The sequence below is a fragment of the Pteropus medius genome, unplaced genomic scaffold (genome assembly GCF_902729225.1).
Source record: "Pteropus medius unplaced genomic scaffold, Ma_sr-lr_union100, whole genome shotgun sequence".
Classification (NCBI taxonomy): Eukaryota; Metazoa; Chordata; class Mammalia; order Chiroptera; family Pteropodidae; genus Pteropus; species Pteropus medius.
The window spans coordinates 1,527,942-1,546,639 of record NW_024349519.1 but is presented as its reverse complement, the minus strand read 5'-3'; the positions used below and the strand labels follow the sequence as shown (position 1 = coordinate 1,546,639).

Here is an 18,698-nt window from a genome sequence, read left to right as displayed (position 1 = left end):
CTTAGATAACAACTCACAGTATAAGTATCAAACTCAGCAAATTTTAACACCAATACTGTTATCTAATTAGCTATAGTCTATATTCCAATTTTGCCAATTGTCCCATTAATGTCCTTTACAGCAAAATTTTTCCTTTCAGGATCCAATTAAGGATCAAGCATTGCATTTAGTTGGCATGCCTCTTTAGTCTCCTTTAATCTGGAACAACAACTTTGCCTTCCTTTGTTTTATGACATAGACTTTAAAAAAAAAAAAAGTATAGGCAAGACATTGTGTAGAATTTTCCTTAATTTGATTTGTCTGATGTTTCTCATGATTAGATTAGGTTTGAATATTTTTGCTAGGAATAAGCGATATTATGTCTTAAGTACATCTAATTGGAGGCTCATGATGACATGTTGTCACATTATTGATGATGTTAACTTTGATTGTTTGATTAAGGTGGTGTTTGTCAGTCTTTTCCACTGTCAAGTTACTGTTTTTGTTTTGTAATTAGTAATAATTTCCAGGAACATACTTTGAAAAATGTAAGTACCTTATTTTTCATCAAACTTACACCTACTAGTTTTAGCATCTATTGAAGGGTCTGTGTGAATCAATTATTTCTGTGATAGTTGCAAAATGATAATTTTCTAACTCAGATCCATTTTAACTCAAGTTTACAGTAAGTGTTTAAATTTTATTGAGTTTTTCAATGTAAATATAAATGGACAAATCCTAACAGGTCAGATTCAAGAAAATATTAAAGACAGTCATCTACCATCAAGTAGATTTATTCCAAGAATACAATGATGACTTAATATTAGGAAATATATTAACATAATACAACACATATATATGTCAAATTAAAAAGATATACACAACTATCTCACTAGAAATTAAAAAAGCATGTGATATTTTTTAAAATGCTTTGTAAAATAAAAGGATATTCCACAGTGTAATAAAGACCTCCCACCTCATATCATACACAAAAATAAATTCCAGATGGATCAAAAAGCTAAATATACATAACAAAACTATAGAAACATTAGAGGAAAATATAGAATATTTTGACAGAGTGGTTTTGAAAAACTCCCCATAGAACATAAAGCCCAGAAGCCTAATAGAAGACTGACAATTTTCACTAAGTAAAAAATTATAAATTATGTATCAGAAGACATAATAAAGTTAAAAGGCAAGATACTGAGAGAAAACATTTGTCATATATACATATGTGCATATTTAAACACATATTCATATCTATAATTCACATACATAATCAAAATATATGAAAAGCTCCTAAGTAAGACATCAGTCCAGGCTCCCTCTTTCATCTAACATCAGATGTTTATTTTTGGGGAACTGATTGTGCCAGGCACTGTGTTAGGCACTGGAAATACAACAGTAACTAACAGAAAATAAGTAAATAAACAAGATAGTCACAGATTATAACAAGTGCTGGGAAGGAAATAAGAGGCAAAATAACAAATCAGAAATTATAAATTGCTGGCCAGAGGGCCAGACTCAGCCTGCAGGGTGTTTTGTTTTTTTTTTTAATTTGGACCAACATTTAAAAATCAGGAGATATTATGTAAAACCCACATTTCTGATTTTTCTTCAAAAATTAGAACAGGCAATACTGGCCCAAAATTCCCACATGACCACAAACAGCCAGAGCAAAGCAGCAGCTGCCTCTTTAGATGGGACGGGTTTTTTACTCAGTTTGCTTAACTCATAAACATTATCTGCCTGACTGTTACAGGGAAATGAGTTTGCAAATGACCATGATGAAGTGTAACTTGTGAAGGCCCACTTTTGAAAAAATAATAAAGGAGGTAATATTTGAGCAACACTGAAAAATGAGAACAAGCCAGCCATGTGTAGAGCTGAGACTAGAGCTTCACCTCCATAGGAGCAAATTTCAAATTCTAGAAGCAGTGCAAGGCCAAAACTATAGCAAAGCACCTCCACCTCCCTCTTTGATCACAAACTGCTTTCATGGATCCCAGCCAGAAGCCTCTAACTCATTTCCTTCTTGACATGCCATTTTATTGTGCACACCTGAAATACCTTTTCACTCTGCCCATCATCCATGACCTCATAACAAAAAGAACCTTAGAACAATATTTCTGATCCTATTACCTTTTCCCTAAAGACATTCAGGCAGCTTGGCTACCATTTGCCAAGTTTGATTTCAACCATGTAATTCAGACTTCCACCTGAAAAATTCCATTCACTAGGAATGAGGAACTGGTTTGGGAAGTTCACAAGGAGAGCAGGGAGATGATGAATAAAAGACAGGATTCTATTTGGCTCCTAGCAAGCCCATATCCACCCTGTTTTTACCCCAGTCTTTCTAATCTCAATTTCTACATTCATAAATTCAAGGAACCCACAGTTCCTGACTGTACTCACCCTTAGTTCCACAACCCAAGTGGTCTTACAAGACTCTAATTTGTAATCCATGCTTGTCTTCAGAATGATTCTCTGGCTCCACTCTCTTTCTGGCTGATTTCACCTTGTTAAAACATTCACTCAAGTGGTTTGACCCTTTTCTGTCCACCGACGCTAGTTCTTCATCCTGTTCATGCTCAAATCAACCACACTCTTAACGGGCTCCTCAGCTTTAACAACAACCATAAAATGAACCTGTTAATATTAACACCTTTTATTCTTAACACTCTTACTATAATGATATTTTTAAGTCAATCACAATTTTTCTTTGAAGAAAGATAGGTTTTTTTCCTTCTAGTAGGTGTGAGTGTATTAACATTCGACTCAAAAAAGCCTACTCAAGCTTTCCTTATTATAGTAGTAATGAAAACTCAGAGGTGAGTCAATACATGTTATCAAATATGGTGCCAGTCCCTGCCTCCTTCCTTTTTATTCCCCCTGTTCAAGAACCAAAATAGAAAAGCCAAAGAAGAAAATGGAGTGTGGGGAGCATACTTTGGTCTATCCTTAATTTCAGAAACTCGGTTTTATCAAGTACCCAAAGTTGTTCAGATTCAGGGGCTAACTCATACTAAGCAAATTCAGAGTGCCTCAGTTTTCTCACCTGTAAATGGAGATAACAGTGCCTTTCTTATAGATTCGTTGTAGAAATTAAATAATGTACATAATACATATAAGACCTAGCAGATAAAACTATACAACAGATGATTGGAGGAAAAGTTATGAACCATGATATGTAAGTTACTATTTACATATGGAATATATACCTTTGCTATGACTGGAATATCTTTGTCCACTTCTCAAGACACACTTGCCAGGATAAACCTAGAAAGCAATATTTTTAACCATAAGATTCCTTGAAAACCAAAAGATGCTGACTGGCTTTAAAGGATATTTCACCCAGGCCCTGAAAGAGCCTGGTGACTACAGCTGCCCACAGAAGAGTACCCCTGACCAATTACTAGAACTCTCATGTCCACCAATCAGTAGATTCCTGCCCTTCCCAGACTCACCCTTCCTGACCCTAATATGGGTTGCCCCTGCAGGTTCAGCCTGGCTTCCAGTTTGTTCACCTTATGCCCTAGTCTCTTAAATACTTAAGCTTTTGTTCTCTGTCCTGCCCAGGGGAACATGGCCCTATGTCTGTCCTTTCCTTAGCTGAATCTCACCACCTGCTTTGAACTCTGCTGTCCTACCTACTCTTAGCTTCTTACCTGGACACTTCTCTTGGCCCAGGAATGTTTTGGTCTTGATTTCAGACAAATTTCTTCTTATCTGGCCCTTTCCTGAGACAACTCCTTTGCCTTGTTATATAAAAACACTAGGTCAAGCTATAACTCATTATAACACAAATCTACAGTCAAGACATTGCTCACTGATAGGAGTTTCAGGGGCAAATGATGGGGGTGGGTGGAAGGAGAGATTATGTTTTTTCTTATCTTGTGACAAATGACTTCTCCCTGCCAGACTCTCCAGCAAGTGCCCTCTAGCCACAGACATAAAGACCTCCAAGCTCTGCACATTCAAAGGGATTCACTCTATCTTCCTCCACTGCTGCCTTTATTATTCCTCTTCTCAGAGGAATTCACTAGCTAGTCTTCAGAGTTGCTCTTAATTCCTGTTCCAAATGAATCTCTTCAAAGAAAAATTCTGAAGTCTTTGAGAAAACTGAACACATCTTACTTGCATTATCATTTTCTGGACCCTGTCATAGGATATAATAGGTGATTTTCCCCACCCTGGCTGGAATGTCCTCTGCTCCAGTCTCCTAGGTCTCCTGGTCTCTCGCAGCTGCCTGTTAGAAACAGCGGGGATGCCATTCTTAGACTCCAGCAGAGGGCACTGTCGTTCTGGCTTTTCAAACCCCAGCAGGAATTCAGCCACGAATGAATTGGCCCAAGCCTCTGAGCCCCTCTGCCTTTCCAAATGGATAGACCTGTAGTTATAGAAATGTATCTTAGAAACAACCCATACATCTTATAGGTGCTGCAGACCACCATCTCTTATCCTGAAACTAGAGGGGAGAAGGTACTCAAGCTACTCATAGCTATGATCTGCCAAAGCCTAGGGAGTAGGCACCTCCAAGGTGAGTGACTATACTGCAGACAGGTCTCTTTCCCCACAGGGGCTTAGCCTTTCCCCACTGGGACTGGTCCAGTCCACTGCAGAGTGGTCACCAGATTCCAGTCCTCTCTGCTCCCCTGATGCTAGCCACAGGAAATGATAGTCCACATTTCAGTAGAGCTCAGGGAGACAGGGTACTGTCTCTGGATTAGAGTAATGATATGTCCCCCACCCAACTCAGGTCGGCTCTAGGGTGAGCAGACACCCTTGACAGGACCCCCACTGAGCTGTACACAAGGGAGCCCATCAAGAGGCTACTTCTATGAGTCCATGTTTTCTCTTAGTCCTTGGTCTTCCCTGGATGTTCCAGTTAGATTATTTCAAGAGCTAGTTTGGTGTGGTGGTCAAGAGCATCAGCCAAACAGCTTGGGTTAAACTCATGTCTCTGCCATATGCTAATTATGTGACCTTAGGAAAGTTACTAAACTTCTCTAGGCCTCTGTTTCCCCATTTGTAAAACAAGATAATAGTACCTACCTTTTCTAGTTGTGCCGGCCATGCACATTCATTAAGTATTAGCTCTTTTTATTATTGTCTCTAGAAGATCCACGTAGTCCATTTTACGTCAGCAGTCTGCAACCTCTTATCTCATCCCCATCTATTTCCCCTGTGTTCGGGATCCTGAACAAGTGCACCACTTTGAGGAAGATATTTTTGGACATGGAAGCAAAGGAACTCCCATACATCTGATATGTGCCCTGAGGATTGGTCTGGTCCCCTGGACTCAAGCTCCTGTCCACTTCCTCCCAAAGCACTGGGAGTTTCCTTGTATTAGAGAAGACAAATGCACATCAGCCAATTTCAATCCATCTTAATGCCCTAGCCAACTTCAAGGGATTAATGTCCAGCGTTGGATATCACCTGCTGGATTAGAGTCATTTCTTATGTATGATACCATAACATTTCTCTCAAGCTGATCTTGTATGATTTTCTAGTTAAAGCAGTATTACTCTGCAAGCAGAGACACCAAGTTTCAAGACAACTGTAAGTAATGTGCATTAGGTATTATTACCACTCCATATTAAGCATTTAGAACAGACAGCCAAGTATTCTAACCTGGAAGTCAGAATTCTGGGAGCCACTGAAGCACACACATTCTGAAAATTCTTCAACCTGAAAATATTGTGGCCTATCAGCCCCAGCAAAGTAGTGGATAAATAAGACTTTGTGATGACCACAGTCGCCCTGGGAAGCCTTTAACATTGAGAAATCTGCAACATTAATTTGGATAAGTGAAAGAGCCACCCAAGTACTTCTGCACCACCCCAGATATCTTCCATGGTCTATCCAAAGCATTAAATGTAATTATAGCAATTTCCAATTTATGGCCCAATTCTAGAAGAAGCTGTCCAGGGCTCTTCATAGCTATATACCTCTCAAAACCATATGGAACATGGTATTAACTGCTATACCATGCAGTATACCTCTGTTACACCATCTACCAACAAAATGATGGATTCTACTACTTTGCCACAGTGGTATTTGCTTACAAGGAGCTCACTGCATTCCTCCACCCCAAACATGCCCTTTCACAGAGGCTGTGGCATGACTCTTACGCCTCACCAGCCTTGCCCAGGTGGCTTTCAAACCTGGTTGCTTAGGGAAGCTACGGTTACCAAAAATACCTTCCAGCTTGCCAAAAACTGATGTGAAGAGCATACCAACTGGTGCTTGGTTCATGAGGAAGGTGTCCAAGTGATACTGTCCAGCACACCTCCAAGCACACAGTAACCATCCATATGGGAACCTGGAAACCTGGAAACCTACTACTTGGAAACTGAGATAATAGAAAAGATCATCTGGCTGTACCCTTAAGGACAATCAGTCTGAAGCCTTAGGGCCAGATAAAGAGCTCCCACTGTCACCTGTAATTAACCAATAATTAACTCACAGTCCAGATCCCATTGTCCACTAGAAATGTGCTCCTGCTCTTTCTCTTCAGCCTGCATCTACTTGGCCATGAACATCCCGCCATCCACTACTTGTCCCAAATCAAATGACCAAACTCAAATGACACTGCTTCTGGAAACTAGATCTTCTCATTGCTGTAACCTGTGATGAAGTACAGATCAGTCCCCTGGTTCAGTCCAGGCCTCTAGAACTCTGTACTCCGCCCCCGACTCCAAATCCTCAACTGTCTGTAGAAGGAGGAGATTCAAACAGTGCCCCCACTCTAGTGATGTCATCTCAGAGAATATTAAAGATTTCTGTTGGAGTGAAAAAGGGAGGGAGGAGGGACAGAGATGATAAATGAGTGGGGCCACACCAGGAAGAAAGAGAAAAGCAGGAGCCTTGGAAGAACTCCAGAAGAAAAGTGGCAACCTCACTCTCTACCAGAGGTGAGACAGTGATCTCAACAAACAATTTCCAGAAGGAATAGCCAACTTTCATCCAGTTCCTGAATGCTCAGGATTCAAAGGTGCAAGCCAAATCCTATTTAAGCAGAACATGAATTTATTGAAAGAATATTGGTGGGATTACATCAAACTAAAAAGCTTCTGCATAGCAAATGAAACAAAATGAAAAACCCTACAGATGGGAGAAAATATTTGCAAACCACATATTTGATAAAGGTTTGATATTCACAATATATAAGAAACTCTCATATCACAATAGCAAAAAGAAAGAAAATCTGATTTAAAAATAGGCAAAGGAACTGAAAAGACATTTCTCCAAAAAAGGCACACAAGCTCTTTCTCAGGGCACCTCATAGGTGGTTAGCTGTCTCAAGATGAAACTGAACATCTCTTCCCCAGCCACTGGCTGCCAGAAACTCATTGAAGTGGATGATGAACGCAAACTTCATACCTTTTAGGAGAAGCATATGGCCACAGAAATTGCTGCTGACACTCGGTGAAGAATGGAAAGGTTTTGCAGTTTGAATCAGTGGTGGGAATGACAAAGGAGGTTTCTCCATGAAGCAAGGTGTCTTGACCCATGGCTGTGTCCTGCAACTCCCAATTTATGGCCCAACAGTAAGGGGTATTCCTGTTATAGACCAAGGAGGACTAGAGAAAGAAAGGGCAAATCTGTTTGAGGTTGCATTGTGGATGCCAATATGAATGTTCTCAACTTGGTCACTGTAAAAAAAGGGAAGAAAGATATTCCTGGTCTCACTGATACTACTGTGCCATGTCACCTAGGGCCCAAAAGAGCTAGCAGAATGTGCAAACTTTGATCTCTCTAAGAAAGATGTCTGCCAATATGTTGTGAGAAAGCCTCCCAAAGACAGTAGGAAACCTAGGGCCAAAGCATCCAAGATTCAGTGTCTTTTTACTCCACATGCCCTGCAACACAAACCTCAGTGTAGTGCTCTGAAGAGACAGCAGACTAAGGAAAATAAGAAAAAAGCCACAGAATATGTTAAATTTTTGGCCAAAAGAATGAAAGAGGCCAAAGAAAAACTCCAGGAGCAGATTGCCAAAAGAGGTAGGCTATCCTCTCTGAGAGCTTCTACCTCTAAGTCTGAGTCCAGTTAAAAATGAGATTTTTATAAGAGTAACAAATAAGATCAGACATTTAAAAAAAAAAGAAAAAGATACACAATGGCCAACAGGCCTATGAAGAGATGCTCAACTAATCATCAAGGAAATGCAAATTAAAACCACAGTGAGATACCACTTCACACATGTTAAAGTGGCTATTATCAAAGAAAATAAAAGATAACTTGTGTTGGTGAAAATGTGGAGGAAAAGGGAACTCTTGTACACTGTTGGTGGGAATGTAAATTGGGGCAGCCACTATGGAAAACAGTATGGAAGTTCCTTCAAAAATGAAAAAAAAAAAACGAAAAACTACCATATGATTCAGCAATTCCATTTCTGGGTATATACCCAAAAGAACTGAAATCAGGATCTTAAATTGATATCTGCACTCCCATGTTCATTGCAGCATTATTCACAACAGCCAAGATATGGAAGCAACATAAATACCTATAATGCATGAATGGATAAAGGAAATGTGGTATATGTATACAGAGGAATATTAGCCTTAAAAAAAAAAAGGAAATCCTGTCATTTGCAACAACATGGATGAAACTGGAAGACATTATGCTAAGTGAAATAAGCCAGGCACAGAACAAATAATACATGATACCACTTATATGAGGAATCTAAAATAATCAAACTCATAGTAGCAAAGAATAAAATGGTGGTTGCCAGACGCTGGGGGAGGAGGAACTGGGGAGGTAGTAGTCAAAGGGTACAAGTTTCAGTTACATAAGATGAGTAGGTCCTGGAGATCAACTGTACAGCATAGAGCCTATAGTTAATACTGCATTATATACTAACATTTTGCTAAGAGGTTAAATCTTATGTTGAATGTTCTTATCAAAAAATAATAAAAAATGAAGGTGGGAGGAAATCTTTGGAAGGGATGAATATGTTTATGGAATAGATTGTAGTGCTGGTTTCACAGGTGTGTACTCATCTCCAAACTCATTAAATTATATATATTAAATATGTAAAACTTGTTATATGTCAATTTTACAACAGTTTTTTAAAATATAGGGAAGCACGGGAAAGCTGTAGAGGAAACAGAACCAAGCTTGGTGGATAGTAACCAGAAATGATGTTCAAAATCATGCCGCAGACCTGGTTAGACATAGAAACTACAGTATTGAATGCCATGGTAGGCACTGCTGGCACCAAGGATGCTGGGCCCTGGATACTGCTGCTAGAGACAAGTGCAGCTTCACTGCTACAACTTCCCATCAACAGAAAAAGACTTTACATGTCCCTGCTTTTTTGCAACCTCATCTTTGATTCAAAAGCTGGAACAGATATATTTGATTGGCCTAGCCAAAACTCTTTGCCCATGTCTTAGCTGCGAGAGAGACCGAGTATCTTAATCTGTTCAGGCTGCTATAACAAAATACCATAGACTGTGTGGCTTATAAACAACAGAAATTTATTTCTCACAGTTCTGGAGGCTGAAGTCCAAGAGCAGGGTGCCAGCATGGACGGGTGAGGGCCCTCTTCCAGGTCAAAGGCTTCTCTTTGTGTCCTCATATGGCGGAAGGGGCAAGGGAGCTCTCTCAGGCCTCTTTTATAAGGGCACTCATGCCATTCATGGGGGCTCTGCTCTCATGACCTAATCACCTCCCAAAGGCCCCACCTCCAAATACCATCACTTTGGGCATTAAGTTTTCAACATATAAATTTTGGGGAAGACACAAACATTCAGACCACGCCACTGGGTAAGGAAGATCTGGTCTTTTCAGCCTAGTGATATATATATAGGTTTTGCCTCAGAGGGGATTCCCAAACCCTCAAAAGAACATTAGGTCTACATTATACTAATCTGCCCTACCCACCCTACCCTACCCTACCCTACTCTGCTCTACATTAGCCACATCCCCTGTCCCTCTCCACTTTACCAGCACTAATCAGCCTCTAAATCAATAGCAAGCTCTGAGACCTCACTAATGTTTCTAACACTTGCTATCCTGCTGTCTGAAATGTTCTTGATGCTACCATGTCCCACTAACAACTTCTTATCCTCCAAGACTTAGCTTAAACATAACTTCCACCTATTAACCAATTTCACCAATTAAAGCTATTTCACCAATTAAAGCTCTGCAAATATGCAAATCTTAGGAAAGGAGTGTCCATCCAGATAAGGTGCCCTTTTCACCAGCACTAATCCTAAGTATCTGTCAAGATCTTGATTCCAGCAGGAAGCCACTCAAAACCAGGGTCGGGGAAGAGAAAGAGTTGTGAAGGAGGTCTCATGATCCCTGGTTTCTCCCTTCCACCCCTGTCACAGGCACTATGATTTGACTCCTAGGATCCCAAGATTCGCTAATCAGATGTGTGAGTGGCTAGGAGAGATCCCTGCTATGTGCCTGGTTGGCATGGAGACTAGAAACTCCACTCAGAGAATCAAACAGTCCCATTCATCAAGTACTCAGCAAGTCTGCTCTTATTTCAGACCAGAAGGAACTGTTGCCCACTAGACTTCCTCCGATTACCTCAGAAGATGAGAATTATTCTGTGCACCAGAATAGCCATACGAGGTACCATGAAGCTGTACAAAAGGTCTTGTTAAAGACATGTAAGTATCTTGGAGTGGGCACCATGCTAGGGGCAGAGTAGATATATCTGAGTTCCTAAAGAATGTCTGAGATGAGCTAGGGCATGGTTATAGGGCTGGAGGGAAAAAAAAGTCAAGAAGAGAGATTGAGAAGACCAGGGAGAAAGTAGACCTGAATGGTGGAATGAGCAAGATAAAGTAAAAATTGAATCAGACTTGGAAGCAGAAGATCCAGGTTTGAGTCCCAATTCTCCCTCGTTTAAATGTCTCACCTTGAGTAGTCACTTATCCTTTATTAACTTCCCTCCTCATTCATTAGAAAACAAAACAAGAAACAGAAAATGCCTACTCTATCAATCTTACAGAATTGCTGTGAGAATCAAACCAAAAACAAGAGTTTACGAAAGTATCTGTATTATTATATGCTATGCTGTAAGGAGTGGTAGACTGAGCACTAGCTTTGGAATTTGAACTGAGTTTAAACTCCAAACAAGTTGTGACCTTGGACAGGTTCCTTTAACCACTTAACCTCTCCAAACCATCTGAAAATGGGAATACTCTAGCATTGTGTGAAGGTTAAAGAAAATGTACATTTTAAAAGCATCTAGTGCAAACCACTGATACACACAATAGCTTGTAGGAATTTCCAGGGCATTATGCTATGTAAAGAAAGTCAGTCTCAAAACGGTCGCATACTGTATGATGCCATTTATATAACATTCTTAAAATGACATAATTATAGAAATGAAGATTAATTACCAAGGGCAGGTTGGGGGCGGAAGGTGTGGCTGGCTATAAAGGGCAACTCCAGGATCTCATAGTGATGGAACTTCTATATCAATGTTAATATCATAGTTGTAATGGTACTATAGTTTTGCAAGATGTTACTGTTGGGGGAAATGGATGAAAAGTACACAGGTTCTCTGTGTATCTTTTCTTACAACTGTTTGTGAATCTATAATTATCTCAAAATGAAAGTTCAATTTAAAAAACTAAAATGCTTTCAGAAATTTTAAAAAAAGACATATGTATGAAGTATCTAAGAGTTATTTCTATTAGCAAGACTTTTAAAAAGCTTATTATCAATAATAGGAAAACAACTAAGTCAAAATGTAATGTCTACTCAATGGTATATTAGGGATTTTTTTTTTTTTTACAATAATGATTATAAAGACTATAAACCAGAATATGAGGCTATAATTCTAAGTTTTAAAAATATACAAATTTTACATACTGGTATGATTCGATTTATCCAAATAGATAGTGAAAATACAAAAAAAAAATCTAAATAGGTCTGACATTATTTCAAATTTTGAAGAACACCTAATATAACATCTAGAACATGATGGGCACTTGATAAATGATATCATTAGCAGTAGGTAAACATGAGGTGGTATCATTGCTAAGTTTCAGAGAAGTACCTGGAATGAACACAGGAAAGAGTTACTTCAGAGAAGAGGGAAGGGAATGAAGATGATTAAGCCTAGAAAAAAAAAATAAACCCGTGGACCCATCTTGCACATTTCCCCAGTAGGTTATCCACTTGTTTTTCCTCTATCTTAGCACGCAAGGAAAGCTCTCATAGAGATGGGCTTAGTAGCAGCAGGAAGAACGAAGACTGATTCAACTGACCATGAAGGGTGTGAAATGCTGGAATCCGGAAGTAAAGCTGGGTGTGGTGACCAAATTCCCAGGACTTCTCAGCACCTGGTCAGGCGTAGTTGCTAGGCTAGGCTTGGCTTGTGCTGCCCTGAGGCAGAAAAGGGAGCAGAGAAAAAGAAATTGGATAACCTGCCCTTCCCCAAACCATTTAGTCCCCAATCAGGTCTTCAGAGTCCCCTTGACTGATGCTCAGAACTTCAGCTTCTGGAGGTCCCACGATCCAGGAGTGCGCCCAGAGGAAACCATGCCATGGATCCGGGGCCCTCGCCACTGCCTCATCAAAAGCCCAATGACCAGGTTAGGCTGGGAGGAGTAAGGCGGGGAGACCACGGAGAATACTCCCTCCCCTCACTTAAATCCTTAGAAACTGTTGCATCTCCACTCAGGGAATAGAAGGGATTTGGGTCTTACCAGGGCAAGCTAAGCTGGCCCCAGAATCTGGGCAGTGGTGGCATTCAGAGTTAAAGATTTGTCTGTCTTATGTTTCGCCTTATGGATATGACTTCTGAGCAGGCATTAAGACAAGTGTCTATAGTATTCCTGTGGGAGTCTGGGGAATTTCTCCTCCCTTCATTGCTGCCTCCCTGCCCCTCCAGCCACCATCCATTGGCAGTAGCCCTACTTCATCACTACCACAGCCCATTCTGCTCTGAGGCAGTCCTGGGAGCTACATTTTAGGACACATGCAGACACACACAAACACCCACACACACACACACACACACTCACTCACTCACTCACTCACTCCAGCCTGGCCTGGCTGAATCAGAGACCCTTTCTTTTCCAGATTTATGGATCACTCTATTCTCAATGACAGAAACTTCAGTCTGTATTGAGCAGGATGTGTTTGCAAAAGGACAAGATGGACTGGAAGGAGGGCAAAGAAGGGAAAAGAGGAAGGTATCCTGGTTCTGATGGATGACTAATGGGAGGAGGGGATTGAGGAAGCAGAGTAAACAGATTGGACTAGAAGTCACTTGTGTGCACTGAAAGGAGAGGGATGGAAATAATCCCAAAGCCCACACTCCTATGAGATCAGGTATGTGAGAGATTCTCCCAGAAGCTAGAACATTATGGTGTTTGGTTTGGAAGGGACCAGCAGGGCACTAGAAAGACAACTACAGGGGTCCTGACCTCATATGCGGAAGGAGTCAGAGTAACAGATCTGGGTATACACCACTATTCCTCATGATGCTGAAGGGCCTGGAGTAGTCATGCTCTCTGAAGACACTGCAGCTTCTCCTTAGCAGGGAGAAAACCAGATCGCAGATGAGAGAGGCCCACCTCTCTTGGGCAGGAGGCCCACCTCTCTTGGGCAGGAGGGTGCAGATGAGAGAGGCTGCCTCCTACACCAGGCTCTGCCACTTCTCACTTAACCCCGCGCCCAGAACAGCTGCAGAGAACAAGGAGTTTTACAAAGAGTTTGATTTTATTGATATTTAAATATATTAAATATTTCACTGAAATACATGATACATCACCCTCCCCCCCACAGTGGTTACATTATAAAAACCAAAGTCCATGGACCTCCCATCCACTGACTCCCCCGCCAACTGGTGAAGAGGGGACAATGGTAGCCTGGAGGAAGGCCATGGCTGGCACTGTGGTAGGGGAGCCAAGGTATGGACAGGCCCTTCCCGCCTGGCAAGAAGCAGAGACAAATCACCCAAAACTGAGGTCTTCTCATCCTAGTCTCTTTGTATCCTCACCCATACCCCATGGCTCCAACCAGTCCCTTCCTATCCAAGGATATGGCTGCGGGGAGGAGAGCTGATTTCCTGTCTGGACCAACTAGTCTTTTCCCCTCCTCCTGCCTTGGCTAATGAAGTAAGTACCTGAGGGCCCATTTGATTGATGCATGAAGAGCCCCAAAGGCAGGCAGTTTGAGCCAGAAACCAGGCCTCTACTAGAGTCAGAAAGGGCATGAAGAAGGACAAGAGTATCACTTGCCCCTTCTACTTCCAAACTCAGCACTTCTGGGTCTCTCCTCAGCCTCTCTGATCGCCTCCAAGACGAAGCAGTCTTCAAGCAAAATTCAAGCTAATGCCTCTGGCTTAAATAGGTACAGGCAGAGAAACCAAGACACCAACTAATTCAGGCCAGAGGCAAGGAAGTTGCAAGAAAAAGATAAAAGGAAGGCAGGGGTAGGAAGGAAATCTAGCCTCCTAACCCCCCTGCCAACCCCTGTAGGCTTCACAGGGACTGGGGTGCCAGGAACATGCTAAACTCAGGCTGAAGGCTTGGGAAGGCCAAGTTTCAGGTTCCCCTGCCCCATCCTCTAGTACCAGTATCTGGGTCCTCAGAGGGATCCTGTGTTACCCCAGTCCCAAAGCATACCACATCCCAGGATACCAGCTGGGGAATCCTGGAAATTCCTGAGCCTCTGACCACCAAATCCCAGACAGTTCAGGCTTGGTCCCTGCCCCAGGCAGGAGGACAGTCATGCTGCACATGTGGCCCCCAAATGGCACTTAGGGATTTGGCACAAAAGGACACCTCTCCCCAGGGCCCCCCTCCTCTTGTTACTACACCCCACTCCACTCCTGTGCAACCTGAGCATCCCTCCCCATCCTTGAAATGAAATCCTGCCTTATTCCCAGAAGATAGAGGACCACGGGAGAGAGGCAGCCCAGAGTGGACAGCTGAGGAGCAGAAGCACAAGGACACACACGGCCCTGGAAAAGACATGCAAATGAAGACCAACATGCACGCACATTACACAGACACACAGGCCCTCCCCAGTGCCAGAGGTTTGGGAGGACAGGTTTGGGATCAGAGTTATCTTCCTCCATACCCTGGCCCTTTTCTAATTTGGCAACAGAAGGTGTAGAGATGCTATGTGCCCCCTTGCCAGCAGACAGCAAAAGAACACTGGGGCAGAGTGACCTGATCCTGCCCATTGGGGCCCTCAGATCAGAGTCTGGCCCCATCCCACTCCCTGGCCGGCCCGTTCTCTTTGGCACCTGCAGGTGAACTTCCAGCTCCTGATCTGACATCCCCACACAAAGGTTTGCTCTCTGGCTGGGCATTTTCACAGTACCAGTGAGGCCAGACGCCCCTTTCCCTGGAACTTTGCAGGAACTAGGGCTAAATCTGAGCTGTCAGAAGTCCCTTTGTTCCCCTTTGGGGACAGATCATGGGACTAGGATTTGGCAAATGGAAACATTCCCCTGAAATATGGACAGAACTAGGTCCCCAGGGCATATCCCTCCTATGCCCTGTGCCTAGGAGGGAGACCTGGCTAGGGTGGGGGATCCCCAGAACCATGCTGGGGATGCAGGCATAGCAAAGGCAAGCATGGAATAGGCACTCCTCATGCCTGCCAGTCTTTGTATGAAATACTCCCAGGAAAAGGGGAAAGGAAAAGCCTAGCCCTGAGCCTGTTGCCCAGACAGGGAAAGGGCAGGCATGGCAAGCTGCCATTTTCACCTCCCAGGCAGGAGGATTCCCACTGCCTCTGCTGCAGCTTCCTCCCCTGCTCCCAAAAGCTGGAGGAAAGGAGAGGGAACAGTCCTGCCCCAATATAAAAAGAAAGTCACTTGCAAATTCCTCTTGGCATCCCCTCATTCTCCAGCCTGAGGGCAGACGAGCATGGTCCAAGCACGGTCTGCTGGGGTGTTCCCTTTTGTGGTAAGCAGGGTCTGAAGGCTCAGTGTCCCCTGCCACAGCTCCACCCAGCGAGTACAGAGTCCACTCAAATGCCCACCTTGGTCCCTTCAGCTGAATTTGTAACTGCTAACTGCTGGGGCCCCCATTGAGGAAGTAGGTGGTCATCTCCCCCTTGCCCTTCACTTTGACCACTCCTCGACACTCCAGCTGGTAGCCCTTGGCAGCCAGAACCTGGTACAGGTCAGTGGTCACCTGGGGGGTAGGAGGGGAGATTGCTTAGCCTGGGATCCTTCCTGCTACATTTGCAGGGGCCCAGGGGTCCTCTCATCATGCTAGCTTCCCTCCCCCAATCCCCACCCCACCAACCACAGCACACTGCCACCCTACCCCTGTCCTAGCAACTGCAGAGAGAGACCTGCAGAAGCCCTCTGGGTCCATACCCCTCCCAGCCTCTGCTCACATTCCCCTCACCTGGATTCTGTCAGGGACCCCTGTGCTGTCCATACGGCTAGAGACATTCACTGTGTTCCCCCAGATGTCATACTGTGGCTTCCGAGCCCCAATGACACCTGCCACAACTGGGCCCATGTTCAGTCCTGTGGTGGGGAGAGCAGCAAGACACTGAGACAAGTGGCTGTTCCAGGGTCAGCCCAGGGAGTCATCCCACCTCCTGGAACCTTTAGAAGTGGCAAAGGGACAAGTGTCCTGGTTGTAGAGAATTAGAAATCTGGGCCTTTTAGCTGAGGGGCTCCCCTGAGTCAAGACAGCTATGCTGTAACTAATACGTCGCTAATCTACTGAATGCACACTCCGTGCCAACTACTCTGGTAAGTATTCCATTAGTATTTCATCCTCTCAACAGCCCTAAAAGTTGGGTATCATTATCCCCATTTACAGATAAGGCAAGTGAAGCTTAGAGAAGTTAGATGACTTGCTAAATAAGCCAGTAAGTGGAACATCCAGAATTCAAACCAGAGAGTCCTGACTCCAGAATCCATGCTATCACTCCCATCCTCAGTTCATCTGAGAAGAACTGCCTCTTATTAGACTGGCCATAGATAAGGGCACAGGTACTGGAGTTTACCTGAACCTGGTTTTGAATCCCAATTCAGCCACTTACTAGTTGTTATTAAATCTCTGTTCTGGGCGGCCAAGTTATTAAATCTCTCTGAGAGTCAGTCTCTTTATCTGTAAAAGGGGATAATAATGTGAGGATTAAAATGTGCTCACAAAAGTCTAAGACAGTGCCTAGCACATAGCTGGTTCTCAATAAGTGATCTCTGTCCTTCATACCAGACATGGGAGTAGGGAGAAAAGGAAATCCTACACGAGTCCTGTTGGGGAATCTGTGATGCCGTCTCGCCTGCTCCCTCAGCTTCCCCCAGAAACAGCCCTTGGAAAACCAGCCAGGCAGCAAGGTCCTCTCACCGATCTTCATCTGGAAATTGTTGAAGGAGTGCTCATTGATGTGCTTCATCTGCTCCATGAGCCGCATGGCATAGTCGGCAAGGGCAGTGATGTGGGAGCGGCCCACCTGATCATAGGTGCTGGCGTTCAGCCCAGAGGCAGCCATGTAGGTGCTACCAATCGTCTTGATCTTCTCCAGCTGCCGGAACCGCTCCTCACTGATGATCTAGACAGCACAGGGGGACCCAGCTGTCAAGGCAAAGAAGCCAAACCCAGCTCTGCCCCAGGGCTCATTCCTTGCCATGCCTTGGCCCACTCTCCCACTGCCCTGTCTCAACAGCTCCCCTCCTCTTAGTGAGCAAGACCCACTTCCAGCTGCTGCTCTCAGTGCAGGACCAAGGAGCCAGGGAAACAGGCCTCCTTCACCAGGCAGCCCTCAGAACCCAGGCCAGGTCTTGAGCATAAAGCTTCAGGTCAAAGGAATAGCCCACTTACAGAACCCAGAAGCGCAGGATATCAGGCATCAATTATTGCAATGCTCACTTTTTCGGAAACTTAGTCCCGTAGTAAAGAATCCACCCCTGACTCCACCCCACCCCACCCAGAACAGTGAGGGGCCCACTCCTGACCTGATCTTCAGGACACTTCCTCACATTTCGCTTCCATTTCCTCTATTCAGGGGACCATCTTGCTTACTTGGCCTCATGGGGCTCTGTTCACAGACTACTGCTTTCTTCTTCAATGACATCTATCTACCTGGTACCTATCCTGTTCCAGATCTTCTTGTCTTCCTTTGCTCCCCAAGAATGACGACCCTGTCCCACTGGGACTCACTTCTTTCTTTCTTCTAACGCCTTCATGAGTCCCCATCCTGCCTGCACTGTACCTACTCTTACCCCTGCCCCTGACATCTCTGGGTCTCATCAAATTTCCCTCCCTCCTCCCAGAACCACCCATGCCCTCCAATCCTGTCCTTCTCAGCCAAAGTTCTCCCCACTCTCTGCCAGCACCAGCTGACTGGACAAGTACCTCATCAAAATCAGCGATAATCTCGTTGAGCAGCCGCAGGCACTCCACACCCTCATTATTTGCCTCCAGCTCCACGTAGAACTCAGAGAAGTTGGCAATGGAGGCAAACATGACAGCCACACACTCACACGACTGATAGTAGAGCTCGTCATTCCGGCGCTCCCGGGCCAGGAAGTGGGCAGCTACATCCTTGGGCAGAATGTTATGCAACAGCCGCCGGTTGTATGCCTGGAGCTCCTCCATCTCCTCCTTCTCCCCTGTTGCCTGTGGACACCACACCCATCACCCACTGCCCAACATTCACAAGGGGTGGTTGCAGTGGCCAACGCCGGGAGATGGGCATCAGAGGGAACCACGTAGAAGAAAGTCATGGACAGATGAGGCCTAAAGAATAGGCAAAG

The 18,698-nt window shown here is 43.9% G+C and overlaps 2 protein-coding genes across 12 annotated transcripts in view; one reads left to right on the top strand and one right to left on the bottom strand.

The window, feature by feature from the left end:
* The window catches only part of SPMIP11 (sperm microtubule inner protein 11), a 29,401-nt gene extending 16,177 nt beyond the window's left edge, over positions 1-13,224 (top strand). The window contains exons 1-4 of one of the 2 annotated variants that reach the window (XM_039882182.1): positions 4,312-4,519; positions 10,489-10,611; positions 12,405-12,549; positions 13,040-13,224. In XM_039882182.1, coding sequence (XP_039738116.1) covers positions 4,483-4,519; positions 10,489-10,611; positions 12,405-12,549; positions 13,040-13,088 — 354 coding nt within the window. In that variant the 5' untranslated portion in view covers positions 4,312-4,482 and the 3' untranslated portion in view covers positions 13,089-13,224. Of the gene's footprint in view, positions 1-4,311; positions 4,520-10,488; positions 10,612-12,404; positions 12,550-13,039 lie in introns of those variants that run through there. The other variant, XM_039882183.1, reaches the window with a different exon arrangement.
* ADCY6 (adenylate cyclase 6) overlaps positions 1,519-18,698 on the bottom strand; it is a 32,729-nt gene continuing 15,549 nt past the window's right edge. For 4 of the 10 annotated variants that reach the window (XM_039882168.1, XM_039882171.1, XM_039882166.1 and 1 more), the window contains 4 exons: positions 18,298-18,561; positions 17,290-17,494; positions 16,333-16,457; positions 13,663-16,113 (listed from right to left, as the gene is read on the bottom strand). In XM_039882168.1, the coding sequence (XP_039738102.1) occupies positions 15,988-16,113; positions 16,333-16,457; positions 17,290-17,494; positions 18,298-18,561 (720 nt within the window). In that variant the 3' untranslated portion in view covers positions 13,663-15,987. Of the gene's footprint in view, positions 2,604-3,200; positions 3,259-4,171; positions 4,370-13,662; positions 16,114-16,328; positions 16,458-16,981; positions 17,050-17,289; positions 17,495-18,297; positions 18,682-18,698 lie in introns of those variants that run through there. The other 6 variants (XM_039882169.1, XM_039882173.1, XM_039882170.1 and 3 more) reach the window with 6 other exon arrangements.